This window comes from Cervus elaphus, chromosome 15 (genome assembly GCF_910594005.1).
Source record: "Cervus elaphus chromosome 15, mCerEla1.1, whole genome shotgun sequence".
NCBI classification, from domain to species: domain Eukaryota; kingdom Metazoa; phylum Chordata; class Mammalia; order Artiodactyla; family Cervidae; genus Cervus; species Cervus elaphus.
This window is the reverse complement of record NC_057829.1, coordinates 64,323,464-64,351,249: the sequence shown is the minus strand read 5'-3', so window position 1 is coordinate 64,351,249 and position 27,786 is coordinate 64,323,464. Positions and strand designations below refer to the sequence as shown.

The window sequence follows — 27,786 nt, the reverse complement described above, 5'->3', positions numbered from 1 at the left end:
GTTTTTCTTCGTTACCTCTTCTACGCTCCTTTTTCGATTCCTCGGTGAGGCGAAACCATCTGAGACAGACCTTTGTCCCTCGGCACTCTCCGTAGGTAACTGAGCTTTCATTGGTTGGGCGCGCTGTCGTCTTATCGCAGTGCGGCCGAGTTTTCCGGAGGCGTGTGGGTTCGCAGTTCCAGTTTTGCGTGGTCGGCCCAACTCAGGGTGTTAACGCAGATGGCTCAGAAACCGCTGCGTCTGTAAGTGACCTTGAGTCCGAAGCCTGTGTGTCTCTGTGTGTGTCTGTGTGTTTGTGTCTGCTGGAGAGGGTTTTTCTAAAGACGTGAAGAAAGGAGGAAAAGCCCGGGGTGGAAGCCCGGCGGCTGCTGGTGAGCGCCTTACGCGTCTTCGCCTGGCCACGGCAGGCAGGCCTCTTCTCCCGATTGTTTTCGCTTCTGAAGAGGGAGACTAGTGTCTACAGTCGCAGAGAGAAGAGGAAGCTGCCAGAGTCAGGCCTACATGTTAGGCCTTCCTGGCCTCTGACATCATTTCCCCTTCGTTTCTCTTTGCAGTATATTTATTAGCCAAAAATTGTAGGCATGGGCCCATTGATGGGCCCTGGGCAGGGTTCGACTAAGGAGAAAGATAGGGCCTTTGCCCTGGCGTGTTTTTTCAGAGGGGTGGTGAGGAGAAGCCTTCCATTCATCCATTCATTCAACAGCATTGATTTGAACAGATGCAGTGCGCCAGGCACTGGTGCTAGGCGTTGCACAGATGGAATTCCTGCCCTAATGAATTTTATAGTTTAGGGGAACAAATACTAATCAGAGAAACCAGATAAATGTTAAATTATGGTCCTGGTAAATGGCAGAAGGAAAAGGTTCACGGTTCTGGGAGGATTTATATAGGATAATTTCGGTTAATGTGAGGAATCAAGGAAGTGAGGATTGAGCTTTGATTAATAGTCTTTTTTTTGGTCTTTATTCCAAAAAAAGTCACTGGAATGTTTACAAACACCTTGACATGATCAAATTTTCATTTTGAAAAGCGATTCTGGCTGCAGTGTGAAGAAAAAGTTAGAGCCAAAGTAGAAGACAGCTAGGACTAGGTAAATGAAGAACATGCAGGAATTCAAGGTCTGTTAAAGAGAGGACATCAACACGGCTTGGAGATGTTTGGTTATGAGTGTGAAGAAGTCAGCATTGTCCGGATCCTAGATTTCTGTTTTTCTTCAATAGGATTGGAAACTGTGGCAAAGGGCCCAGATGAGGAGATGATGAGTTTTGAGGTGTCTTATGATGTACAGACTGGACGGTGGCTGTCCCCCAAACAATGGCAATCCCATGTGACAACTGCTGTAAAAGGAAGTGCAGGGTCCTGTGGGAACACTAGGAATTGGTGACTGATAGGGACTGGAGGGCTCTGAAGATAAATGAACATGCCAAATAATTTATTACAGGGTTTGCCCTGATGTTTGGGTTTCTAAAGTTTTGAGAAGAGGACTTTCTGAGCTGATCAGGAAGGCTTTAGAGATGAGCTCAGCCTTGAAAGATGGGAAGTCTTTTAGATTCAAGATGGGTAGAGTGGGACTGTTAGGAGACGTCACCACCCCAACAGAATGGTAGAGACAGAGAGAGTGATCAGATTGACTGTAGAGAAGGTTTCTGTTTTGGAACTTGGAGAAAGCATTAGGGAAAGAGATCAGGGACTTGTGAAAAGCTGTCATCTCTCTGGCTGTGGAGTTGTCTTAATGTTTTTGAGGAAAGAACATTAAGCTGTTGGCTTTATGTAGGATGGACAGGAAGAAGGGAAGGTATTAGAGGAAATATAAGTATATTCCCTATGTTGTAGCCATTACCAGATTCATTATATTTCTCTCTGATTCTGCCTCTTCAGTAACTACAGGACTCTCAGTTGCTCTGCCTCGTAATTGTCCTAAGGCAGAAAATATAAAGAAAATTCCTCTTCTTTATATTCCTTAACATGTCCTCAGCATAGTACTTGGCATACTGCACTTAGCAAAGCATATTGTAGGTGCTCAGCGTGTGTTTGTTGAATGGATGACTGAAATCCTGTGCTAAGATAGTGGCAGTGGAAATGAAAAGTACAAGAGGATCACAAAAGATACTTGTAAAAGGAATTGAAGAGACTGGATGGGGGATTTTTGCCTCTTGGTAATCAAGTTGGCAGTAGACTTATGCACAAAACTTGGCAAGTGAGAAGAAACTGGTTCAATTTTGGAGGAAATGATAAGCTAAATTTTAGATATGGTGAAGATAACTGGTGAGACCTTCAGTTGGAGCCACCCAGCAGTCACTAATAGTTCACATGCCTTGAACCCCTCAGGTAACCTCAGAGAGACTGGAATCCAAATCTCACTGATCCAGGAAGACTAGTATATATACCAAACATGGCAGGCCCATTTGTGTGTCCTGAACTGCTTTAACATTTATATATTATTTGCAGCTTGGCATGTGGAGATGTCGAAGGAAAGTTTGATGCTTTATTCAATAGAGTTCGAGCAATTCAGAAGAAAAGTGGAAACTTTGACGTAAGATGTTTCTTTCTACTGCATTTAAAAATTTGATTGTTGTAATCAAACATATTAAAGTTTGGGCTTCTTTATACATTTCTGGAACACCTACTCTCTTGTTAGACTGAGTTTCTTTTGTGAGCATGGAAATTTAGTAACCGAAGAGTGGTATGGGAAAGGGGATGTGTTTACTGTAGACTTTTTTTATACTCTTGAATTTGAGTTTTGTTACTTTATTACTTTACACAAAACTGAAAACAGACTTGCAAAACCTTCCTTCAGTTCAGTTTAGTTCAGTCCCTCAGTAGTGTTTGACTCTTTGCGACCTGATGAACTGTAGCACTCCAGGCCTCCCTGTCCATCACCAACCCCCGGAGCCTACCGAAACTCAATGGCCATCAAGTCGGTGATGCTATCCAACCACTTCATCCTCTGTCATCCCCTTCTCCTTCTGCCTTCAATCTTTCCCAGCATCAGGGTCTTTTCAAATGAGTCAGCTCTTCGCATCAGGTGGCCAAAGTATTGGGAGTTTCAGCTTCAACATCAGTCCTTCCAGTGAACACCCAGGACTGATCTCCTTTAGGATGGACTGGTTATCAGTCCTTCCAATGAACACCCAGGACTGATCTCCTTTAGGATGGACTGGTTAGATCTCCTTGGAGTCCAAGGAACTCTCAAGAATCTTCTCCAACACCACAGTTCAAAAGCATCAGTTCTTTGGCACTCAGCTTTCTTTATAGTCCCAACTCTCACATCCATACATGACCACTGGAAAAATCTCCCTTAGTGATTCTGATTACTGGGTTTGGGAAGCACAGATCTATTTCATGGGTGTATGGTGTGGATGAAGTCAGACAAAATATGTGCAAATGCTTCACAAACTAAAGAGCCCTGATTGTTATGTATTGTTGACTACTGGACTCTAAATTCTTAGAGTACAGAAGAGTATTGTAGGTATGGGAATTATTTGTTCATTGGGCTAACGGTTGAGTAAGACAACAAGCAGGAAATGTGTCCTTTTTTTTTTAGTTTTTTTTTTTTTAAATGTGTCCTTTATTTCCTATATCTCTCAGGGTACCTAATACCCGAGGGATACCTGAGTTTTGTATTTCATAGAGATATTCTTCAAGGTTGATTTCTCCATTTTTTCCCTGACCCTCTCATCCCCTTCCCAAGCTTGTATTTGACAGCTAGAGAGCCAAAATTTAGTAATTGGTAGAATCAGAGTAACTACTACAATTGTTAAAGAATTGTTTAGAAATTCTATAAATTAAGGAAAAAAATGGTTAGAGATAATTAAATAGGGTAATTAGCCAAATAATGTTACTGTCAATTAATTATGTACTATTTGATAGTTTTTTAAAAATCTCATATCTGTTTAAAAAACTCATTTTAGCTGCTGTTGTGTGTAGGAAATTTCTTTGGCTCCACTCCAGATGCTGAATGGGAGGAATATAAAACTGGCATCAAGAAAGGTATAGAACTTATTTTTCTTTTTAATATTTCATTTATTTGGCTGTGCCAGGTTTTAGTTGCAGCTTGTGGGATCTAGTTCCCCAACCAGGCAATCAACCCAGGCCCTCCGCATTGGGAGTGTGGAGTCTTGGCCACTGGACCACCAGGGAAGTCCCCAGAACTTATTTTTAACATGGTTTTTAACAAAGTTTTAAGGCTCCCTGGTTCTTGCCAAGTTGTTTTTTACATGTTAGTGATTTAAAAGTTTGCCTTTGAGTTTTGCGTTGATCTGGGAAGAATTTCTATGCGTCCAGATGTTCAAATTTTTAATTTGGCTGGATTTAGTTCCAGGGAAAAGAATTCTCTTCTCAGTGGGAAAGAATTGAATAATGCAACTGTATGTGTTCTTTCCTTTTTTTCAGTTTCAATGTTTTTTTTATGAAGCTCTTTTGGGTCTGCCTTCCTAACTGTACATCGACCATTCGTTCTAAGATGTGATAAGCCTAGTGATGCCATTTAATAATCAAGCCACAAGGTTGGCTGTAGGATGTCCTCTGTGGTGAGCGTGTTCCACGTGGAGGATTGCAGGCTTTACCTTCACTACGAATGTTTTTCCTGTGGGGAAGCAGTTCTCAGGTCCCCAAGCAGATCTGCTAACTAGCGAGTGTCATGTCTGTTTCTCTCACTAGCTCCTATTCAGACATATGTGCTGGGTGCCAATAACCAAGAAACAGTAAAATATTTCCAAGATGTTGATGGGTGTGAGTTAGCTGAGAACATTACTTATCTGGGTAAGTGGATATGTTTTTTTAAGCGGATATTTTTTATGTGTTTGTAATGAACATAATGTGTCTCAGGAATTAGTCTCCCAGGAAATTTGTGGCTGGATTCATCTGCCATTACTGCCGGAGAGAATGGGGATCAGGGGGTTCTTTTCTAAAGTCAGTGTCCATATGCTTCAGACTATGTCGTTTTTCCTCTGTTGTCTCTGGTGTCTCACACCTCTCCCCAATCTCCTTATACTCCCACAACCCAATATATACTGTTTCAGCCAACTAGAGGAGTAAACTGTTTGACCACAATGTTTGGAGTACCTAAGGTATAAATTGTGTTTTGTTTTGTTTTTTTAATTCCATGTATGTGGTCTCACCGTGTAACATTGCTAGATATATACAGCTTATTTGTTAATTAGACTCCTAATTTTCTATAGCTCTAGGTTTCACTGAGGTTTTAAAAAACTCAAGTTTTTAATGCTGGTTCTTGGGTTTTTCACTACTTTTCTGTCCTTTTTCCAATTCAAGGTCCACTTTTCAATTCCAGGTTAAAGTTGTTCCTCTGCAACCCCCTGAAACTCTTATAGTGGGTCCTTTCAGTGTCTGGCTGTTTTTTTGTTTTGTTTTTTAAAAAAAAAAAAGCTCAGATTTTGCTTTTCTTCTTCCCGTGCTCCGCTCCTTCTACCATTACTGCTTCTTGCATCATTCAACTCAGTTTTTTCCTGGAGAAGGAAATAGTAACCCACTCCAGTATTCTTGCCTGGAAAAGTCCATGGACAGAGGAGCCTGGCGGGCTGCAGTCCATGGGGTTACATGACTGAGCATGTGTGCACGAGGGTGGAGGGAGATGGGTTGGTAGCAGTAAAGTGGGAGAACTAAAAAAAAACAGCTGTGTTTTCTAAAATGGCTCGACTACTCTTCACATTTCCTCTCTCTTGGTCTCTGTTTTCTTTAGAAAGCTTCCACATTTCCTTTGCTATAAATGCTCCTTTATAGTTTTTTTTTTTTATTAGTATGTGTGTTCTTTATTACCTTGTTATTCTTGTTAGTCAGTATATGGAAAGAGCCATGTGAGACTCAGTAGATGAAAGGGAGGTGAAAGCTGATGGAACAAGGTTTTGGAGGCAACACAAAGGAAGAGAATCAAGGGCACAAGCCAGGAATAAATTGAGAAGATGGCAGAGTCTCTTAACTTTTCCTAAATAATTGCTCTTTCCTAATGTTTTCCTTCATTTGGAAGTGTCTGCCTTCATAAAGTGGACATCTATTCTAGACTATAGTTTACTCAAACCTGCAATTTTTTTTTTTTCTTCTCAGTGCCACTCCAGGTGTCTAGATTTCTTTTAGTCCCTATGGAGTCTCTAGAAGGCAGAAAGCCTTTTTCTTAATCAGTGCTTCCAAAGTCTTTTCAGTTGTGAGGCACTTAGAGCAGTCAGCCTGTGGGCTCCAGCAGCTTCCACATAAGGACAGCTCTTATGTACTGAACAGGAATACTGTTGTAGCCATCCAGCGTTGAGATCTGGGAGCCAGAAGTGGGCTTTAAGAGAGTTGGGGCATGAAAGAGATTCATCACCAGCATGACATTTCCTTCTGCAGTGTGACTAAAACTTCTCCATTTTTCTCTGAACCCAGGTCGTAAAGGTGTCTTCACTGGAAGTTCAGGACTACAGATTGTGTACCTCAGTGGGACAGAGTCCTTAAATGAGCCTGTCCCAGGTTACAGTTTCAGTCCCAAGGATGTGTCTTCCCTGAGGACAATGCTGTGTTCAACACCCCAGTTTAAGGGTGTTGATATCTTGCTCACATCCCCGTGGCCCAAGTATGTGGGGAACTTTGGGAATTCTTCTGTGAGTAGTGTTTGTTCAGTTGGAATTTCTAAAAACAAATTGCAGTGGCTTAATTTGAGCTTTTTTTTTTTTTTTTTTCCTCTTTGAGTGTTTCAGTTCTTAGTTCCTTTCAGTAGAAATCTTGTGTGAATTTTTTCGGGATACTTAAAGCCTATTGGCTGATGAAAGCAAGTTGATCTTGTGAAAACACAGCTCACGAATGAAATTGCTGAAGTCTTAGTTATAAATGAAAGTTTTTTAAGAATTGTAGTCTCTGCCTCAAGTATCCTTTCTTAGCCTTCTTAAGATGTTTTGAGGAGTCACTAATATTCAGTGAAATATTCATAGCTAGTGGCAGCTCTGCAGTTTTATTTTTCCCTTTCCATTCCAGATTATATCTTTTTGGCTATTAAAATATTTTAAAAGATGGAATCATTATGGGAGTGAAGATAGCGATCTAAAGTTGGGACACAGTATGTTCAAAACTTAGTACTTCTTTAATGGGAATGCTTTAATGTTGGAATGTATTGGACTGTGTCGTTGGATTTGATCTAAATACTTTTTATAAGAAGAGGATGTACACCAGGTTGGTGAGTGACAGCTACACTGGTGGAAAATAAGCCTAAGGAAGACCTTGAAAGATTGTCTGTGAGGGCAGAAAGCATCCACTGAGCTTCAGTGAAGGAAAATGTAAAGAGTATATTTAGGGGAAAAATATCAGTTCCTAGATGCAGAGTTATCAGTGATGATCCAGAAAAGGGCCTTGTAGACTACTGTCTGTCAGCTTTAGTACAATATGTCTGTGACCAAAAAGGCCAACAAAACACCAGGCATTGTCAGGATATTGAAGGTAGAAGGGACATGCTCTTCCCCTTCCAAAAACCCATGGTTATTCTGCCACTAGAACATAAGGGGCAGTAGATTCAGAGAAAGACTACTAAAGTGATGATGGGAGGAAGACAAGTGATACTTTATAAGGAAGAATGAAAAGGGGTGCTAAAAAAAAGTTTATAATTTTTGATTAAACTTAACTTTAGTGAAAATGAATAATCACACAAGATATTTATAGGGGAAAAAACACCAGTCCCTAAGATACTAGCCTCAAGGCCAATTCCCTTCCCTTCAGCAGACACCTGAAGGAGGCAGGCATAAGACAAAAGGAAAGTGTTGCTTTATTTAGTGAAAATTAACTCTGATAATTTCTCTTTTTCCAGTTCATACTTTCTCTTAGAATGAAGTTCTAAGAGAAAGTATGAACTGGTTATGGGTGAGAGGTCACATAATTTGTTGTTGATGGAAGCTCTGGGAATAAGCCTAACTTTTGACAGACTGAACCAGGGACATGGTTATGCCCTTCTGCAAGCCATGCCTTCCTTGACTGAAGCAAAATAGAGGGCTGTGTGCTTATGTGATGAAGTCCCTGAATGTTCTATGGCAAATATTCTGTGGATCCTAGGGGCCCTGATCCTCGGGGCTTTTGATTTTAATCTTCTGTAGTGACTGTTACTGCCTGCATTATCAGAACTACAGGAGCACAGCAAAGCAAATTGTAGACACACAGTCTGTGGGCTCCAGAGAGAGAATACTTACCTTCCCAAATGAGATTTTCATAAATCTTGTTTTGGGTGTTTATATGGAGGAGTAACCTTCCTCCTTAACTTCTGGCTTCTAATTGTTGTTCCTATTTCTGCATTTGTAATTGGCCCATTTCCCCTTATGTGTTTAATTTCTCTGATTGCCATAGAGTGGAATTCATGATGCAAATTCTACTGCCACATTGTAGCCACATAAAAATTCCAAAGACGTTTCAAAGTGTCTTGTTATATCTCTGCATTTCATGATAACTCCTAGATCTGTTAATGATGACTAAATTTCTGTTTACTAGGGAGAAGTGGATACCAAAAAATGTGGCTCTGCTTTGATCTCCAGTCTTGCCACAGGCTTGAAACCAAGATATCATTTTGCTGCTTTGGAAAAGACCTATTATGAGAGGCTTCCATATCGGTGAGTAGCATTCCATTCTTTTTGGTTTTTTGAAGAATTTGCTTGGATTTTCTGTGTAAACTTCTCCCTTTCATTTCAGCTATATTACATCTTGGTTTCTTTTAGTTTCTCAGGCATGAAATAAGTGACCCTCAAACCATTCCACTTCTCTGAGTTTAGTTTCCTAATTTGAAATACAAAGGATTGGCCAATACAGAGCCCCTTGTAGGTGTAAGGGTCTGACATTACAGTGCTGTTTAATCATCATAGCTTGATGTATAGTATGTCCTATTTTGATCAGGTTAAACAGTGCTCCTTGTATAGTCTTAAACTCAGGGTAATTACCTAAGAAGCATTTCAATTTAGGAATCAAAAACTTGTATCAATTTTTTTTTCTTCTTTTTTTCAGTATAGTTTGGAAGTGGAGTTTTTAAAGGATATATTGCAGAAAAAATAAAACCAGTGTTTTACAAGTTATAGAGTTAAGTAAAGTTTATTGTGAATGACCATCACTGTAAAGGGCATGGATAATCCCTAAATAATTTATATTTATTTTTTTTATTCAAAAGCATTATATGTGTTGTTAAAAGTTCAAAAAATATAGGTGAGCAAAAGAAGAATATAACCTGCTCTTTGCCTATAAATCCCACAGCCTAAGGTATAAACATAGATATTACAGATTTTTGTTTTATATCTCCATATATGCCTTCTAGAAAAACCTCTTCTTCTCTGAAACCATACAGTAAAAACAGAAAGGTTATTGGAACAAGCCACTCAAAGGCAATTCAACCTTTAAGGATGCAAATATATATTTCTCTGAAGAACATAGACCAGTGGCCAATAGGCGCGTGAAAAGATGCTCTCACATCATTAGCCCTTAGGGTATTCTAATATATTACTACACAAAAGAAGAGAGAATAGTATAATGAACCCTCCTGAACCCATAACCTACATCAACAATTATCAACATTTTGCCAGTTGCCCAACTCTTTTAAAATCAAGACTTTTTTTGTGCTTTTCAGATTTGTGATCTCATTTTCTCCTAACAGCAGCCCTGGGAAGTAGGCATGATTATTCTACTGAATGGATGGGTAACATCTGAGATAATACTGTTGATGATGTAGTCATGGACTTAAGCCTATGCTCTTTTCATGGACCCATGGAATCTACATATTTTGTAATTGCAGATCAAAAGGAAAGTTTGTTGTTGGGATTCATTGGCAGTGTAGTGGTTAGGCCTCAGTGCTTCCATTGCTGGGTTCGCTCCCTAGTCAGGGAAGTAAGAATGCGCAAGCCTCGAGCCACGGCCAAAAAAAGGTAAAGTTTGTTGATAACCTATTATCTTTCAAATATATTACAGAAATCACATTGTTCTACAGGAAAATGCACAGCATGCCACCAGGTTTATAGCTCTGGCAAATGTTGGAAATCCAGAAAAGAAAAAGGTAAATGTTGAGTGTTTGGTGGTTGGTTAGTATTCATTGTTTGCCTGATAAATGTTCCTCTTGCCCAGTTTAGGATTCAGATCTTCTCTTCTTCCCAACTGTAATGTCCCAGTACTTCAGCGACTTTACTCTTTGTAATAATATGGTAATGAAAGGTCAGTTTCCTTGGGTCCTTTGTAGGAGATTTTAGGGAAGGGTTTGGGAAAATAGGCCCAGTGGAACAAAGGCAGATTTTCAAATGAGTTATGTTCCTTTCTTCCCACATCCATGTGGTTGTCTCCATGGGTATTTTTCAAGAGTTTGACATCCGATGGTACTATTGCTTTGCTTCTTTTAGCAACTTCATTTAGTCAAAATAATAAAATCTTCCCAAGGATTTACCTAAGCTCTCCTTGGCTTTGGGCAGTCTTAGTGACACCTGGAATCTGGCTTTATACTGGAAAACTGTGCAAGTGAATGAAAGAAAATATACCAGAAAAGTATATATATTGGTTTTCTCACTTCCTTGAGAGCATTTCTGATTCTTTAAGGCCAAAAGCCAGGATATTGTGGATTGAGACAGCTAAAGATTAGAACAGTTAGTCAAGTGGGAAAACAGATAAATTATCTGAAGATTTTTCTCACTTTAATAGGCCATGAAAAGTGTACATGCAAAAGATAAGCAAATACCTATTTTGTTTTTTCCATAATAGCTCAAACTTTGGGGCCCAGGGCATTCTTAGCAAGTTTTGATTTGTAATTTCTTTTTTTATTAATAACTTATCTGCCTTTCCTCCCTTCTTCCTTCCTTCCTTTTTTTAAATTGCCCTTTTAAGACTGAGTATCACTTACAGTATTTTTAGTCTGTTGTTTTACTTTTAGGGACCTGTTAGCCTTAGCCCTAAGTAATGCATACTTCACTCAGAGTATGCAATTTTGAAATCAGCAAGTATTATTAAAGTCATCTCAAAATTTTGTTCCAGTCTACACCCCCACCGGCAACGTATGAGACTGTTTTCTGTCTGCATTCTCAATGGGTAGGGTCAAGGTTTTATTGACATTTTTGCCATCCTGATAAGAAGAAGGTTGTGTGCCAGTGTTCATTGATTGTATTTCCCTGATCAGTAGTGAGGTTAAGCATCTATTCATATCTCACATAAAGTTTTCAATATTTGTGCCGTCCGTCCTAGATTCTAGATATTTACATATTTAGTTCATTGCTACTAATCCCTAAGAAAATTTATCTGAATCAAAGGAAAACACTAAATTGTTTTTCATTGGAAAAAAACAAGGGCAGTACAGTGACTATTGACAAAGTACAAAAAGATAAAGGACTGAGAGACAAAAGCAATTTGTCTTCAAGGATTATGGAGCAAATCCCTCTAGGGATTGTAGTGTTAACTATTTTGTGTAAGGGCTGGACTTTGATTAGTTGCTTGTTACTTCATCAGCCCTTGGTTAGCCCCCGCGGAGATCACCGAAATGGCATTGTTATGGATTCTCTGAACCACAGATAGGCTGGTTGCTTCTCTAGTTTTACTCAGTTTCTGAAGATTTTTGTGCAATTTTACAATCCAAGAGGTTGGTTATATCTGCATAAGTAGTATACAAATAATAATATTGTTATTCTTTTTCCAAAGTATCTTTATGCATTCAGCATTGTTCCTATGAAACTAATGGATGCAGCAGAACTGGTAAAACAGCCGCCAGATGTCACTGAAAACCCTTACAGAAAATCTGGGAAGGAAGCATCCACAGAAAAGCAAACCCCTGCCCCTGAGGTGGGTTCTCATTGAGAGGTGACATTTTCTGGGCATGGTTACCCATTATAGGTGTCTTTTCCCTGGTTATAATTTAGTTCATAAGGCAACTTTAATCCCTAGAACCTTAATCTCTTTTTTTCTCCTTTGGGAAATTGTGGTGATTAGAAAGCCTTAGTAGATTTCCAGTAGGATCAATGTGTGTGTGTACATTTAATTGTAGTTTGGGGTTAACAGTTTTATATTTTAAGTCTTTCAATGTCTAAAGTTGGTTCAAATATTAGGGTTACACATATAACATCTTTCCTGTTTAAAGTTACTTCCCTGTTCCTAACTTTTCAGGCAAGGATCCAACTGCTTGTTAGCAATGTAATTTGTTATTTTATAATGAGTGGTAGGTCAGGAAGAAACAGTTAGAACTGGACATGGAACAATAGACTGGTTCTAAATCAGGAAAGGAGTATGTCAAGGCTGTACGTTGTCACCCTGCTTATTTAACTTATATGCAGAGTACATCATGAGAAACACTGGGCTGAATGAAGCATAAGCCAGAATCAAGATTGCCGGGAGAAATATCAATAACCTCAGATATGCAGATGCCACCACCCTTATGGCAGAAGGTGAAAAGGAACTAAAGAGCCTCCTGATGAAAGTGAAAGAGGAGAGTGAAAAAGTTGGCTTAAAACTCAACATTCAGGAAACTAAGATCATGGTGTCTGGTCCCATCACTTTGTGGCAAGTAGATGGGGAAACAATGGAAACAGTGACAGACTTTATTTTTTTGGGCTTCAAAATCACTGCAGATGGTGACTGCAGACATGAAATTAAAAGATGCTTGCTTCTTGGAAGAAAAGTTATGACCAACCTAGACAGCATATTAAAAAGCAGAGACATTACTTTGCCAACAGAGGTCCGTCTAGTTAAAACTATGGTTTTTCCAGTAGTCATGTATGGATGTGAGAGTTGGACTATAGAGAAGGCTGAGTGCAGAAGAATTGATGCTTTTGAACTGTGGTGTTGGAGAAGACTCTTGAGAGTCCCTTGGACAGCAAGGAGATCAACTAGTCCATCCTAAAGAAAATCAGTCCTGAATTTTCATTGGAAGGACTGATGCTGAAGCTGAAACTCCAATACTTTGGCTGCCTGATGCGAAGAACTGACTCATTTGAAAAGACCCTGATGCTGGGAAAGATTGAAGGCAGGAGGAGAAGGGGACAACAGAGGATGAGATGGTTGGATGGCAGAGTAAACTCTGGGAGTTGGTGATGGACAGGGAGGCCTGGTGTGCTGCAGTCCATGGGGTCGCAAAGAGTCAGACACAACTGAGCAACTGGAACTGAACTGAACTGAATGAGTGGTAGTAGGTCAATAAGATTTACTCTGAAGAGATTTCTTAATAGCAGACTTTTCTGAAATTCATTTTCCCTCACTCAAGCAAGGAATGTCAAGTTCCCTTACTAGTATGAATGGTCTGCTTTCTTAGACTTTCTTTATGAGCAGCCTTTTATTTTTTTAAATTAAAACTCAGTTAAAGTCGTTTGATCTGTGAAATTGTAAGCCTACTACAGCCCTACTGAGAGAGGGAAAGGGATTTGGGTGGGGTCATGCTATTGTGTTTTAGGCAAGAATTGCTGTATAACTTACATTTTGATTCGCTTTTCCAAAGGGATGAATTTGGTGGTAGCTGAGATAAGTTTTGAGAGGTGTGACTGAGTCGAGGCATCAGGACTGGGAAACTCTTTTGCTTCTCTAGATTAGGCAGAAGGGGCTGGGAGGAAGGTAGCAATGTTCCCTTGTGTGTGATGGTTGGCTACTTGCTTAAAGGTTAGTTTAATAACATTTACTCTTCTCTTGGCTGTTCCAGGAAGAATCAGCCTGCCAGTTTTTCTTTGATTTAAATGAAAAGCAGGGAAGGAAGCGTTCATCTACAGGCAGAGACAGCAAGTCTTCTCCTCACCCAAAGCAGCCTCGGAAACCTCGTAAGTACCTTGGTTCCAGAGGTCTCTTCTTTGGGCAATACTGGTTATTTTGGGTCTTGTTTGGGAAGCAGCATTGCTCAAAGGGCCTCTTCTGGCAGAAGATTAATAATAAAAACAAAAGGATGCAAAGATGGCCTGACTTTGACGCTGTCTGAGGCTATTTCTGTAAGAACTATGGAGAAAGTTCCTTTCCTTCATGTCTGTAAAACAGAAGGTTAAGAGCCTACAAAACCAGTGCAGGTTTATAAAATAATAATCAAAATGTTAGCAAAGACAGCTGTTAATACACTGAGATCTTCTTTTCCACCCACTTGTTTCAAAGATGAAGAAGTTGACATTGTAACTCCTGGGGTCATGTGACTAGCTGGTGGCATGACTGGAACTAGAAATGGGGCTCCAGACACCCAGTTGAATGTTCTCTTATTGCAGTCAGTTGCCAGTTACATGCTGTGGTTATCACTTGTAGATCACCTACCTGTGGACTGGTTACAAATTCAGAACGTCTGTAGACATTTAGCTTCATTGACAATGGCGATGGGGGCGGGGGTCATGGTGGGAGCACAGCAGACCCACTGTGGCAGTAGTGTGTACATACAGTGTTTGCAGGACATAAAGATCAGACAAGGCTGAGTTCTGTCGGTGGTTATGTGCTGTAATGCTTGGACCATGGTAACATTTGTCTTTCTTCCACATGAAGCTCAGCCTCCAGGACCCTGCTGGTTTTGCCTTGCCAGCCCTGAAGTGGAAAAGCATTTGGTGGTCAACATTGGCACACATGTGAGTTACTTCCCTGAACCTCTTGCAGAGAGGAAGACACCTGTTTCTTTTCTGTTGACTTTATGGAGTCATGGTTTCCATATAAAATTTACCTACTTTAAGTGTGCGATTCAGTGACTTTTAGTAAGCTTCCTGATTGTACAGTCATCACATAATACAGGTTTAAAACATGTTCATCACTTCAGTAAGGTTCCTCAGGCCCATTTCCTGTTAATCCCCACGCCCACCTTCAGTTCCTGGAAACCACTCAGCTACTTTGTTTTCATTTCTGTCTGGATATTTCCTATAAATGGAATTGTACAGCATCTTTGCATCTGGCTTCTTTTACTTAGCATAATATTCTTCTTACTCATGTTGTAGCATGTATCAGTTTTTTATTCCTCCTTGTCAAATAGTATTCCATTGTATGGATAGACTACATTTTTTCTATTTATTCATTAAATGGACATTTGAGTTGTTTCCCCTTTATGGCTGCTAGTGAATATTTGCATACATGTCTTTGTGTGAACATATATTTTTCCTCTTGGATAGCCCTAACCTAAGAAGTGGAGTTGTTTGTAATTTTATGTTTAATTTTTTAAGAAACTGCCAAACTATTTTTCAAAATAGCTGCACCATCTTGTTTTCCCATCAGCAATGTATGAGAGTTCTCGTTTTTCTACATCCTCCCCAACATTTGATATTTTCTATCTTTTTGACCATAGCAACTATAGCAATTCTTTTGTGGTTTAGTCGAATCAGTTTCACAAGATTCCTCCTCCTTTCCCTCCTCTCTGACAAATAGGTATGGCTTTCCTAGGGTGATGCTTTTATGAAATTCTTGAACTTTATATATATATTTTTTTAACTTTATATGTTTTTATTCCATACTATTTGGGGATGATGAGTTGCTTTTTTGAATTACCGTTTGAAACAAAGATTTTCTTTGTCCCTGAAAAGGAGTCCTCTGTTGCTTATACACTCATATTTGGCAAAAAATGTTGATACTCTTTTTTTGTATCTTCAGATTTTAAAACTTGAGTTTATTAATTTTTATCAATAGTAACTATGTAATATTGGGAACTGATTTACACTAATTATAAAAGACTGAAGTGATAAATTCTCAGTTTTGCCTAGTAGTAGAGGATATAGCTTTCTGATGACAGGAAGACTGACATCCACATTTCTGGTCTGGGTATCTGGGAACCCAAGATGATAATTATAAGATTGCTGGGTAAGCACTGAATCAGACTATGACAACTGGATGATCTTGAGAAGGATTTTATTCAGGCTGTGGAAAGTTCTGATGGACTACGTGTGTCTCACTGTGAAGTCCTCCTATTTCAGACTTCCCCAAATGCTTTTCCTTGGGCATGACTTGCTTAGATATTAAACAATACTTGTTTTTGACCCTCATTCTTCTGGGATCCATATAGACCATTATCCTTCTTTTTCATTCACTTAGAATGAAAAGAAGCTTAATTTTTAGAGTTACAGTTGCACCCTAGTCACCCATGACTAGAAACGGCTAGTTTCCAAGGCTCCTGAGGATAATACATACAGATCATTTCGTAGTGTGTGATGCTTTTGCAGGCAGATACTTTCATCCATTTTTCATTGATTTATTCTGATTTTGTTTCCTGGGGATGACCTTTTTTTCCTCAGCTTATCCTGATAATGAGGGCCTTTTACTATGAGCCTAGGGGAATTTCAAGGAAAACTCTTTGCTTCTTATCTTGACCTGAAGTTAGAGGGGCAAAAAGCATATCGGATTTTGATTGTGGACCAAATAGGAGGTCACATGATGATTTTAGCTTAGAGCTTACCTACCAATCAAGTTTACCCTTACCTGTACTGTCCTTTGTTGGTAGAAATCTCTTGTGAATGTCTGGTGACCTGTGGGTATCTGGCTGAGGACTTGGGAGTCCCCTGTCTGCAACCACTCCTTTCGATCCCCTTTCATTACTTTTTTCCCCTGGCTTTTCTCTGTCGTTGCCATGCCTTCCCAGAGAAGGAAATGGCAACCCACTCCAGTATTCTTGCCTGGAGAATCCCAGGGACAGAGGAGCCTGGTGGGCTGCCATCTATGGGGTCGCACGGAGTTGGACACAACTGAAGTGACTTAGCAGCAGCAGCAGCAGCCATGCCTTCTTCAAGGGGTATACATAGAAGTATGCTAATGACCCATGGGTTTAAATTGGTAAAAGCAGATGCAGACTGCTAAGAGTCCAGAATAGGTACTGCAGAATCCATGCATTTATGGGAGAAATACTCATTCAGGTTCTACTTAGATAGATAAAATTAGAGATGAATTCAAGTACAGCACAGATTAGAAGTTGAGAGTTTGAAAAGCAGGAAGGAGACTGGGCAAGTTTGAAACGTCACAAAAACTAGAAGGTACTGCCTTAGGGGTGCTGTTTAGACTAGAAGCCTTCAGTAGCTTCAAGGCACATCACAGTATAAAAACTGCCATTTATGGCAGTAACCCTCTGACATAAAGGCTAGAAAATGTAATTTTCTAGAGTAACCTTTTAAAACAAACACAATCACATTGGTTACTGTACTTTTTTTTTTTTTTTTTTACTGTTTTAGTGCTTATGAGGTTTTGATGAACTTTAGTCATCTGGTATATTAACTCTGTAGATGTGTTCAATCCTCTGTGCCAAGGAGATCAAGGATGATAATGCTTTAGTTTGTTGCTGTTACCTATCTTGTCTTTCTGTTGGACTTTCTCAGTGTAGATGAAAAATAAATGACTCTTTCCTTCAGTCTTAACTTTGAACGCACCACACTAAAAGTATACTTTGGATTGTTTTTCTACAGCTCTGGTACCTTCATTTGCCTGGCCCTTTCTCTGCTCTCTTCCCTTCAAAGTATGTCTGAGTGGCAGAACAGTCTTGTGTGTTTGGGTTTTGACAGAAATATTTTTAGTTGCTGTTTAGCTGTCGACAGCCATTGCTGGGAACCATAGTTTTCTTTGGATGTACCTGAGTTTGAAATTTCTTCTTCCTTCCCCGTTAGATTATGTTTGCTTTCATTTTGTAAAGGTCAGTCAGCAGCTTAAGGCTGTAGGGACATGGGAGGCTAATCATGTCATCTTAGCCTTTTTCGTGAACCCAGGAGGTGTATTTAGGGGTGGGATTAGGTGTCACTGTAGGGGAAGTGGTTCATTTGAAATCAGAAGTGGTTCCTTTGAAATCAGAAGTGGTTCCTTTGAAATCAGAAGTGGTATCTTCCTGTGGCTGAGAGTGATAGTCACTGGAAAATTGTTAAATTGTTTCAAGTTTGGAGCCTGGGAGGAAAAAGGAAGTTTGTTGTTCTGGTCTCCTTCAGCTCTGGTGTGTTTGTAGCCAAAAGTCAGTCTTGTGTGCTGCTCATTTTTCCCCAGTTCATTTGATAGTTGCATAGAAATTTGTTGCATCTAACCTCATTCTTTAGCAGGTACTTGACAACAATGTTGTCATAACCTCTAAAATCAGATTTTTTTTAAAAGGAGAAGTTCTGCTGGTAGGGTCTGGTGCACTTTCCCCACACCCTCGCAGCTCACACTTTGTAGAGGCTTTTCTCTGAAGAATCACACATGCAGTATTGAAGTCTCACTTCTGTGTGCTTCCTCTTCAGTGCTACCTTGCCCTGGCCAAAGGAGGCTTATCTGATGACCATGTCCTCATTCTGCCCATTGGACACTACCAGTCAGTGGTGGAGCTTTCAGCAGAGGTGGTGGAAGAGGTGGAGAAGTACAAGGCTACATTGAGGAGGTTCTTTAGGAGTCGAGGCAAACGATGTGTTCTATTTGAGAGAAATTATAAGAGCCATCACCTGCAGCTACAGGTATGTGATCTCTGTCCAAGAGCTTGGAAGGGCCTGGATATTGATAAATATTTATATAATGTTAATTTTTTTGAAGTATAGTTGACTTACAATATTGTATTAGTTTCACATGTACAGCAAAGTGATTCAGTTCATGTATATATATATAAAATACTATTTTCCATTTATAGGTTATTACAAGATATTGAATATAATTCCCTGTACTAGGTTCATCTATTTATGTTGCTGCAAATGGCAATAGTTCATTGTTTTTCATGGCTGAATAATATTCCATTGTGTATATATACAACATTTTCTTGAGGCAGTCGTCTGTTGATGGACGCTTGGGTTGTACTGTAAATTGGTGCAGCTGTTACGGAAAACAGTATAGAGGTTTCTCAAAAAACTAAAGATAGATCCTTTGATCCAGCAGTCTTACTCCTGGGTATATATCCAGAAAAGATGAAAACTCTTAATTCAAAAAAATGCATGCACCCCAATTTTCATAGCAGCACTATTACAACAGCTAAGACATAGAAACAATCCAAGTGCCCATCAACAAATGTTAATACTTAATTTTAATAAATATTTAAGTATTTGATTCTAATATAAGATTAAGTATTTAAATAGTTGATGTAATACTTCAAAAAATTTAGTATGAACTTTCATATTAATATTTAAATAATATTCATTTAAAAGGTTATAGTTTCTGGCGATAACTCCAGGGACTTCACAGGGAAGTACATAGTCAGCACAACTGAATAGCACAGGTAGTTAAGTGCCTTGTTGAGAAAAGAAATGGATAGTTCAGGAAGGTTCCAAGAAAGATTTGGGCCTTGACAGATAAGAGTTTGGGAAGAGAGTGGGTATTTTGTGTGACGCTTAGCATGAGTGACAGCTCACAGGTAGGAAGGAGTCTCAGGTCTTGCCTGGGGCTACCAGCTCAGAAATTCAGAGACTGTTATGGGTAATTTGATTGTCATTGTGGTGGTTTTCTTTCTGGCACATTTGTTAAGTTTTCAAATGGGCCTGACTCTGCCACATATATTATATAGGAGCTGGCAAAGGCTTGATGACAAAGAGATCTCTTTCTAGCCTTTTCTGCATCAGAGATGGCCTCCCACATGTGAAAGGCTGTCTCATAAGTTTAAGTCCTTACAGACAGGATGACATAGCCTGTCTGGCCTGAGGAAAATGTCTGCTGAGGGGTGTTCCTCCACCCCTGTGATGGATTTGCTACATCTCAGAGACTGTACGGGCGGCACCTCTCTGAGACCTGCACAAAGAATTTCTCCTGTCTCCTCCACCCCGCTCCCCCGCCTTCCCCAGGTCATTCCTGTGCCACTCAGCAGCTGTGCTACTGATGACATTAAAGACGCCTTCATCACTCAGGCACAGGAACAGCAGATAGAGCTCCTGGAAATCCCAGAGCACTCAGACATCAAGCAGGTAAAACAGGAGAGGAAGGTGATATTCCAGGAGAGATACTGGGTTTCTGGCCTATAGAGCCTGAGGTACTCAGAGGCATTCAACAAATGTTAAATAGGCAGGTGACAATTTGGTACTCGAGCATGGGGTATTGATTAGACTAGAGATGAAGATTATATTATAGCAGTTCCTTGGTGCTTTCCCGGGAAGGGCAAGAAGTTGGAAATTTCCTACGGCAGGAACTTAGGGAGGTAGGTGCCACTGGGAGGATCTTTGTAATATCTGCCAGTGGCTTTTTAAACTTTAGTTGTATTAAAGTTCTTGTACTTCTAAATTCTTTGCCAAATTAAAGCTCTTAAGAGATGGGCTGGGATTTTCAATGTTTAAAGTACTATTACATGTCCTCATATGACTCTGTTTACTGTAGATTGCACAGCCAGGAGCAGCATATTTTTATGTTGAACTTGACACAGGAGAGAAACTTTTCCACAGAATTAAAAAGAATTTTCCTTTGCAGTTTGGAAGGTTTGTATATTTTTCTTATTTTAAATGTGTTTTCACTAGACCTACTCTGAATACAGTAGTGGACTGCATTACGAGTTAAATAAAAAGCCAAACCAGAAATAGTCCTTGCCCTAAGGAACAAATAGTCTTAGGGCAAGTCAGGTACTTACGTATATGACAGTAATGTAATGTAGAATGTGGAAAGTACCATAAAAAAGTTTTGAGGAACAATGTACTTTAGAAATCCAGAGAAGGGAGAGCCCATTTCTGCTTGATGGAAGGCATCATGAAAGGGCTGAAGTTGAGCCTGGGAGAGAGATTTAGAGGGTAAACTCTGGTGCATGGGCATTCTAGCCCAAGGGAGGAAAATGCTACCATGAACATGTGCTCTGTGCCAGGCACTGTGCCAAGAACTTTCCATGCATTACCTCATTTAATCTTCTAAACTCTGTATGGTAGGTACTGTCATCCCAGTTTACCAGTCTGGAGAATGAGACTCGGGAGGAGTGCCCAATAGAACTTTCCATGATGACAGACATAGTCTATAAATCTACACTGTCCTACACAGTAATCCCCAGCCCCATTACTAGTGATTACCGAGCACTTGAAATGTGGCTAATGTGACTGAGAAACTCCATTTCATTTAATTAATTATGATTAAATTTAAATGTATTAGGCTGCTGGCTTCATTGGGCTTCCCAGGTGGCTCAGTGGTAAAGAATCTGCCTACGCAGGAGTTGCAGGAGATGTGGGGTTTGATCCCCTGGAGGCGGAAAAGGCAACCCACTCCAGTATTCTTGCCTGGGAAATCCCATGGACGGAAGAGTCTGGTGTACTACAGTCCATGAGGTTGCAAAGAGTTGGACATGACCGAGCATGCAGGCACACTGCATGGTGGTTTTAGTAATGGACAGTGTGGCTCTAGAATGGTGAGGTAGCTTGTCCATGGTCACAGTGACCTGGCCTGCTGGACCCCAAAATTGAGGTCTTAACTCATTGCTCTGCGGTGTCCTAAAGATTTGGATGAGGCTTCATTTCTGTTCCTCACATCATGGAGAACATGACTGCAGAACTGTACAGGGAGTGGTATAAATTAGGCAGAGACTGAAGGCAGGAATTTGCTGGCAAGAAGAGATTATGGAGGGTAATTGGAAGAATGTGCAGGACAGATTATCTGGTGCTGGTGTCTGTGTTTTGCAGTGGTTTTTTTCCCCCTAGTAGAACTGAGGTTTGAATCAACCTTGAACCATTCTTGGGCCAATTTGGAAAGCCTCTAAGAGACTGCCACCCGTAGATAAGTCTAGTAAATGTAGTAGTCTACATTTTCAAAGAAGATAATAAATGAGAAAAAATGTATTAGGAGCTTCAGACATCTGACATTATCTTTTGTGTTGTTGATTCAGCAGCAGACACAGGTTTAGATACTGATGGCACACGCATGTAAGCTTACAAAGGAGAGATTCTTTGAATGATTTTATGTTCCTGATAGTTGTATTTTCAACACTGAGTATTTTCAAAGTAGTAACTTACAGGTGATAGTGAAAGTGTTAGTCACTCAGTCATGTTCGACTCTTTGCCACTCCATGGACTGTAGTCTGCCAGGTTCCTCTGTCTGTGGGATTTTCCAGGCAAGAGTAGATCAAACCTGCGTCTCCTGTGTCTCCTGCATTAGCAGGCAGATTTTTTACCATCTGAACCACCAGGGAACATAGCATTTTATAGTTAACAAAATACTTGAGAAGACATCTTTTTTTTTCCTGCTGTATAAGAAGGGTGGGTCTATCTTCATTCTACAGATGAAGAGATAGGCTCATAGTCTGCCCAGAGAATAAGAACTTGAGCTTAGGTCCTTTGACTTTTGGAAGACTCTGTGATTTGTTTTTAGCCTTTCTATTTACTGTAGCTTCAAAGTGGAAAATGAACCAAACAAATGTACAAACAGGATTATTTCTAATATATCAAAATAAATAAAAATAGAAAGCAGTGGCATTTAGAAGATAGCTTGTGTGAGACGTGATTTTGTTGACATTGAGCATGTAGTATTGTGCCTGTATAGACTTGAGGGCACTAGAAAGAGGCAGAAAGTCAGACTGGGGTATGATACTAGGTGCCTGACTTTTCACCATGCCCTCAGCACATTAATGGCCTGAGATAACAAAACTAGAGTTTAAGGCAGGATGTAATTACAACTAGTTTGGTGCTTTGATTGTGTTATCTTCATACATTGGAAAACCCTTATTTTGCATGTCATAGGTGAGGAAATTAAGACACAGAGATGAAGTAATCTGTTCTTAGACAGCAAACGGCAGAGCTGGGAATGGAATCCAGTCTCTGATTTTTCTGATTGCAGGGCCTGCCCCCTTTCTACTGTGTCATGTTGATTCTCTAGGTACCAGTAATGTAGTTCCAGGTTGTTCAGAGGAGTAAATGGAATTTGAGGGGTTAGAGAAGAGCTAAGACCTGGGCTGGTCAGTTTAAAACAGATGTGATTTTGATAGAATGGCAGAGATAGCCCTCAGGGAAGAGAACATGGTGTGAGCAAAGTTAGAGGAATTTGCATACCTTTTTTGGGTGATGCTGAGCAGAGCTCTCTGGCTGGAGAGGAATCGAAGGTTTTGGACTGATACTGTCCATTTTGACTTCTTTGTGCTCTTTTTGCAGGGAGGTCCTGGCTAGTGAAGCTATCCTTAATATTCCTGACAAGTCTGACTGGAGGAAGTGTCAGATCAGTAAGGAAGAGGAGGAGACTCTCGCTCGCCGCTTCCGGAAAGACTTTGAGCCCTTTGACTTCACTGTGGATGATGACTGAGCAAAGGGAAAAAGCACCTTATGAACTTCACAGGATATAATAGCAGCCTATTTTTTAAGAAACAACAGTCTCCCATGGGGACTGTTTCCCTGCCTCTTTTTTGTGTATTCCCATGGAACCTGCCTGTAGCAAGAGGCCTAAGATTGAATATTTTTTGGGAAAAGTCATATTTTAGGATGAAGATCTATGTTAAAAGCATATCTGTCATCCAGTTCCAAGTAGAGCTTATGCTTGTCAACATTTTCAAAAATATTTAAACTATTATAAAATCCAAATGCTTTTTCATGGTTGGGAAGTGTCTTGTGTTCATGTTACCAATGAGTCTGCCACTCATTGAAATGAAGTAGCGTGTGTGTGTATAGTAGGAGGGGCCAGGGCTTTAGGTCCAGCTGTTATCCCAGGATCTCACAGGTGCCTTCTTACTGAGCAACCCAGGATGGAGAAGTGACCCAAGGCCTTTGCCATTTTCCCCTTATAGAATTCATCTTAGTGATAGAAAAGAACTCATTCAGTCCTTCAGCAAATACTTAACTCCTCTGTACTAGACATTTTTCTAGACTCCAGGAGTATAGCCATGTCCCAACATGATTCCTGTTGTCCCCGAGTTTACAGTCTAATTGGGAAGAGAAAGGGCAAGATTTTTAAAAAGATGAGTTCTCCTTTACCAAGAAGTGAGCTTTAGTTGCTGTTTGATAGTTACAAATTCAAGGCCCTCTGGATTGCTGATAGGGTTTGGGGGCTCATCAGGATATAGCCCACACGTGAAGTTAAGAGAATGGATGAAAAGAGATAGGATGAATGCAGTTATAAGAAGACTACCTGAGAAATATCAGTATTTAAGGAGTGCCTGGAAATCGAGTGATCCAAGAAGTACATGGAAAAAGAGCAGAGAGGGACTGATCATAAGAGAATGCCTTATCTTAGAAGCCAAAGAAAAATAACTGCTCCTATATACTGGACACTTACGGCCCAGACACTCTTACTTAACCCTCATAAGATAGCTATGAGGTAGGTATTATTACCTCTGTTTTACACATGAAAAAACAAGCTGGCAGGCTTGAAGAGGATGGAGCCTGAAGGTAACCAGCCAGGATTTTTTTCTTTAATTCAGAAAAACCTCAAAAAGTGAACTATGGGAAACAACCCAGTTCCTGCAAAGATGGCCACTTAAGGGTCTTCAGCATCCCTTCATAGCTCTTCCAAGTAAGAATTATGGGATTTTGGCCCTACCTATGGCTATCAGCAGAGAAGGCAATGGCACCCCACTCCAGTACTCTTGCCTGGAAACTCCCATGGACAGAGAAGCCTGGTAGGCTGTGGTCCATGGGGTCACTAACAGTCGACCGGACTGAGTGACTTCACTTTCACTTTTCACTTTCATGCATTGGTGAAGGAAATGGCAACCCACTCCAGTATTCTTGCCTGGAGAATCCCAGGGATGGGGGAGCCTGGTGGACTGCCGTCTATGGGGTCGCACAGAGTCAGACACAATTGAAGTGACTTAGCAGCAGCATGGCTATCAGATATACTCCAGAGCCAGATGCTGCCCACTGAGCAAATGAGTACTTCATTCTGTTTGAACAGTCTGTCACAATCTGTGTAGTCTGCCCGGCTGTAAGGGACATGCTTTTGGCGGTACTGTGTACCACCTTCAAGTCTGACGCTCCAGCTCCATGACTAGCAAGCATATATGGGAAATCAGAATTTTGGATACTACACACAGGTTACTGGTGAGCTACTATACAACATGGTTTGTATCTTACAGTGTTTAACATCCTGGCTGCAATATTCAGGGATTTTGGGGACAACAGTTGCTATAACAATGTCCATTCAATGCTTTCAAAACAGCAGCACTGCTGTGGTGCACCTACTGTATCCACCTTTAGAAGTCTCAACATGCTACATCTCTAGTGGCACAGTCATGTCCAAAATGTTAGCTGAATTTTAAGTTCACAACCCAGGCTGCACAAATGATGGTCCAAGTGCACATAATCTCAAAGGAGGGTCAAATGACCAGGCTTAAGGTAACTCTCACTTAGAGAATTTGATTCCATGCTGACATACCTTGGAGTGATTGATGAGATCCTCAACTTCCATGAAGCATACAACCAACTCAGTGAAAATGTGGAGTTGGCGCCCCTATTCTAAGGCAGTCTGCCACTCGGAAGCACTTACTGTTGCACCAACAGATATCGGAAGCTTGCCTCTGCAGCTCTGCCTTGCGTGTGGGAAACAATCCCCACAATGAGGAACTACCGTGCTGGCAAACCCACAACTGGAGGTACTCCTGACAGCAAGCTCTGTGAGGCTTTTAGGGAAAAGCTCCCTAAGTCAGGCGGAGCCTTCTTTACCCCGGAACAGCGTCACATCCTTGAGTTGTCTGGGGTTATAGGGGAGATCCTAGAACAGATGCATACGAAGTCATTTAAGAGAAGAAAAGTGAACTATGAAGCCTAATGCATCAGCAGGCCTGTTAGCGCAGAATTCTTTCTAGTTCTTCGGATTTCGCGATATTTAAATCCTCGGTGGCCTTTATCAGTGGCAGCTCAGCGGGTGGTGGGGCTGGAGGAAAGGTCTGAAAAAAGGTGAAGAGTAGACTGGGGTGGCTGCTGCTGTTGCTAAGTCGCTTCAGTCGTGTCCGACTCTGTGCGACCCTATAGATGGAAACCCACCAGGCTCCCCGGTCCCTGGGATTCTCCGGCAAGAACACTGGAGTGGGTTGCGAAAATTTCCTTCTCCAATGCATGAAAGTGAAAAATAAAAGTGAAGTCGTTCAGTCGTGTCTGACTCTTAGCGACCCCGTGGACTGCAGCCCACCAGGCTCCTCCGTCCATGGGATTTTCCAGGCAAGAGTACTGGAGTGGGGTGCCATTGACAGGGGTGGAGACAACCTTAAGTTTAGAAAAGACGAATACGGCCAAGACTGGCTTGGAAAGTGATTTTAAGGGAGAGCTTATATATATATATTTGGAGAGCTTATATATTTTTTTTTCTTTTTTTTTTAGTACAAATTGTATTTACATAATTATACACTTTGTCTTTGACTTCTTTTTCTTCTTTTTACCATCTTTGCTCATCTTTTCTTTATGTTTTCAAATTTCTCGAACTAATGTATAGAAGGCATCGTCAACACCCTGTCTTGTCTTTGCTGATGTTTCAATAAAAGGAATTCCGTAACTTCTTGCTAAGTCCTGAGCCTGTTTTGTGTCTACTGTTCTAGAAGGCAAATCACATTTATTTCCTACTAGAACCATAGGTACATCTTCAGAGTCTTTAACTCTTTTTATTTGTTCTCTATAATGGTGAATATCTTCAAATGATTTAGTATTATTTATGGCAAATACACAAAGAAAGCCCTCCCCAGTCCTCATGTACTGGTCCCTCATTGCACTGTACTCCTCTTGACCTGCTGTGTCGAGAATATCCAAGAGACAGGTTTCTCCATCAATTACTACTTGTTTCCTGTAGGAATCCTCTATCGTAGGATCATATTCATCCACAAAGTGATTCTGAATTAGCTGTATCGTCAAGGCACTCTTGCCTACGCCACCAGCTCCAACTACCACAAGTTTATATTCAGTCATTTTCAGCAGGCCTGGGAGCCGCCGAGCCTCTGGCCCCCGCCGCTGCCTTCAGTCCCTGCGCCGCGCTCGCTCCCAGTCCGAAATGGCGGGGGCCGGGAGTACTGGCCGAGCCGCCGCCGCCACCGCCACCGCCGCTGCCGCCGCCGCCGCCACCCTGGAGAGCTTATATTTTTGAAGACTGGAAAAACACATGTGGGTTTTCTCAGCTACGAAAATGCCTAGGGAACTTTTTGAGAGAGGGGATTGAAAGTACCCACCTTCCTCCCCACCGTTTCGCCGGCGGGGCTCGGGGCGGGCTTTTTTGCTGCCGCAGTTACCGGAAATGACGCTTACCTCTCGCGAGAAGAAAGACGCGCGAGCCTCTGCGGCCCGGAACCGGCCTCGAAACAGTGGCGGAACCTCAGGCCGCTAGCTCTCCCGCCCCATGGAGCGGCCCCCGGGGCTGCGGCCGGGCGCGGGCGGGCCCTGGGAGATGCGGGAGCGGCTGGGCACCGGCGGCTTCGGGAACGTCTGCCTGTATCAACATCGGGTGAGGCGGGGCGCGCGAGGGAGCGGCGGTGGGTGTTTGTCAGGGCGCCTGTGGAACACAGTGCCTGTCAGTACGTGAGAGATTGTCGGTGAGACCTTGGGCAGTGTTGTGGGCCTGTGAGGCTCAGTATGTGTCTGTGTATGTGAGAGAGAGAGAGAGAGAACAGAGGACGGATTGTATTTGTGAGCCTGGCGATTGAGTCTGAGGTTTATCCGAGGTCCTGGGGCAGTGTGTGAGAGAGAGCTATTAGGGAGAACTTTTGTTATGGCTGTCAAGATGTGTTTACAGAGCGTGATGGTACGTACGTGTCCCTCTGAATTTAGAGTCAGGGTGTGGGAGGTACACACATATCAGAGTGTATTGTGAGCACAAGTGGGTGAGAAGATGGGGCTGAGGAGGGGCTGCCTGTTGGAATGTGTGTGTGTTTTGTGTGTGCTTGCAGGCCTTGTGATGTCTGTAGGGCCTGGAGTAGACAAGGACGGTGTCATAGTGGGTCCGCAGTCAAGCTTTTGGTTTCATTGGGTAGGCTTTGGAATTGGGGATGCGTTCTAAGTAGGGAACAGCTGGTGAAAATGATCGTGGATTCACAAGGGGAGGAGATAGATTGAGGGTGAGGTCCTCTAGCAGGTTGAAGACAGTTAACATTAGACT

At 41.3% G+C, this 27,786-nt stretch overlaps 3 protein-coding genes and 1 non-coding gene across 6 annotated transcripts in view; 3 read left to right on the top strand and 1 right to left on the bottom strand.

The window, feature by feature from the left end:
- Window positions 1-101: 101 nt before the first annotated feature.
- On the top strand, window positions 102-23,311 carry CWF19L1 (CWF19 like cell cycle control factor 1). Of its 2 annotated transcripts, none has more exons than XM_043926866.1 (14): window positions 102-242; window positions 2,449-2,533; window positions 3,912-3,990; window positions 4,660-4,761; window positions 6,376-6,590; window positions 8,455-8,573; window positions 9,913-9,997; window positions 11,617-11,757; window positions 13,601-13,715; window positions 14,413-14,492; window positions 18,093-18,302; window positions 19,611-19,730; window positions 20,137-20,234; window positions 22,875-23,311. In XM_043926866.1, exons 1-14 carry the CDS (start codon window positions 220-222, stop codon window positions 23,020-23,022), a joined length of 1,620 nt encoding a protein of 539 aa, XP_043782801.1. In that variant the 5' UTR covers window positions 102-219; the 3' UTR covers window positions 23,023-23,311. The 2 variants fall into 2 exon arrangements, with proteins under 2 accessions (XP_043782801.1, XP_043782802.1); XM_043926867.1 differs by having other exon boundaries at window positions 179-242; window positions 3,928-3,990.
- On the top strand, window positions 19,262-19,409 carry LOC122709771. The gene has a single exon (XR_006345733.1). It is a non-coding gene; the product is annotated as a small nucleolar RNA SNORA12 (small nucleolar RNA).
- A 2,468-nt stretch (window positions 23,312-25,779) lies between the features above and the next one.
- On the bottom strand, window positions 25,780-26,890 carry LOC122709467 (GTPase KRas-like). Its single transcript, XM_043926865.1, has one exon. The coding sequence runs from the start codon at window positions 26,604-26,606 to the stop codon at window positions 26,115-26,117; it is 492 nt and encodes a 163-aa protein (XP_043782800.1). The 5' UTR covers window positions 26,607-26,890; the 3' UTR covers window positions 25,780-26,114.
- A 65-nt stretch (window positions 26,891-26,955) lies between these two features.
- CHUK (component of inhibitor of nuclear factor kappa B kinase complex) overlaps window positions 26,956-27,786 on the top strand; it is a 38,464-nt gene continuing 37,633 nt past the window's right edge. The window contains exon 1 of one of the 2 annotated variants that reach the window (XM_043926861.1): window positions 26,956-27,135. In XM_043926861.1, the coding sequence (XP_043782796.1) occupies window positions 27,031-27,135 (105 nt within the window). In that variant the 5' untranslated portion in view covers window positions 26,956-27,030. The remainder of the gene's footprint in view (window positions 27,136-27,786) is intronic. The other variant, XM_043926860.1, reaches the window with a different exon arrangement.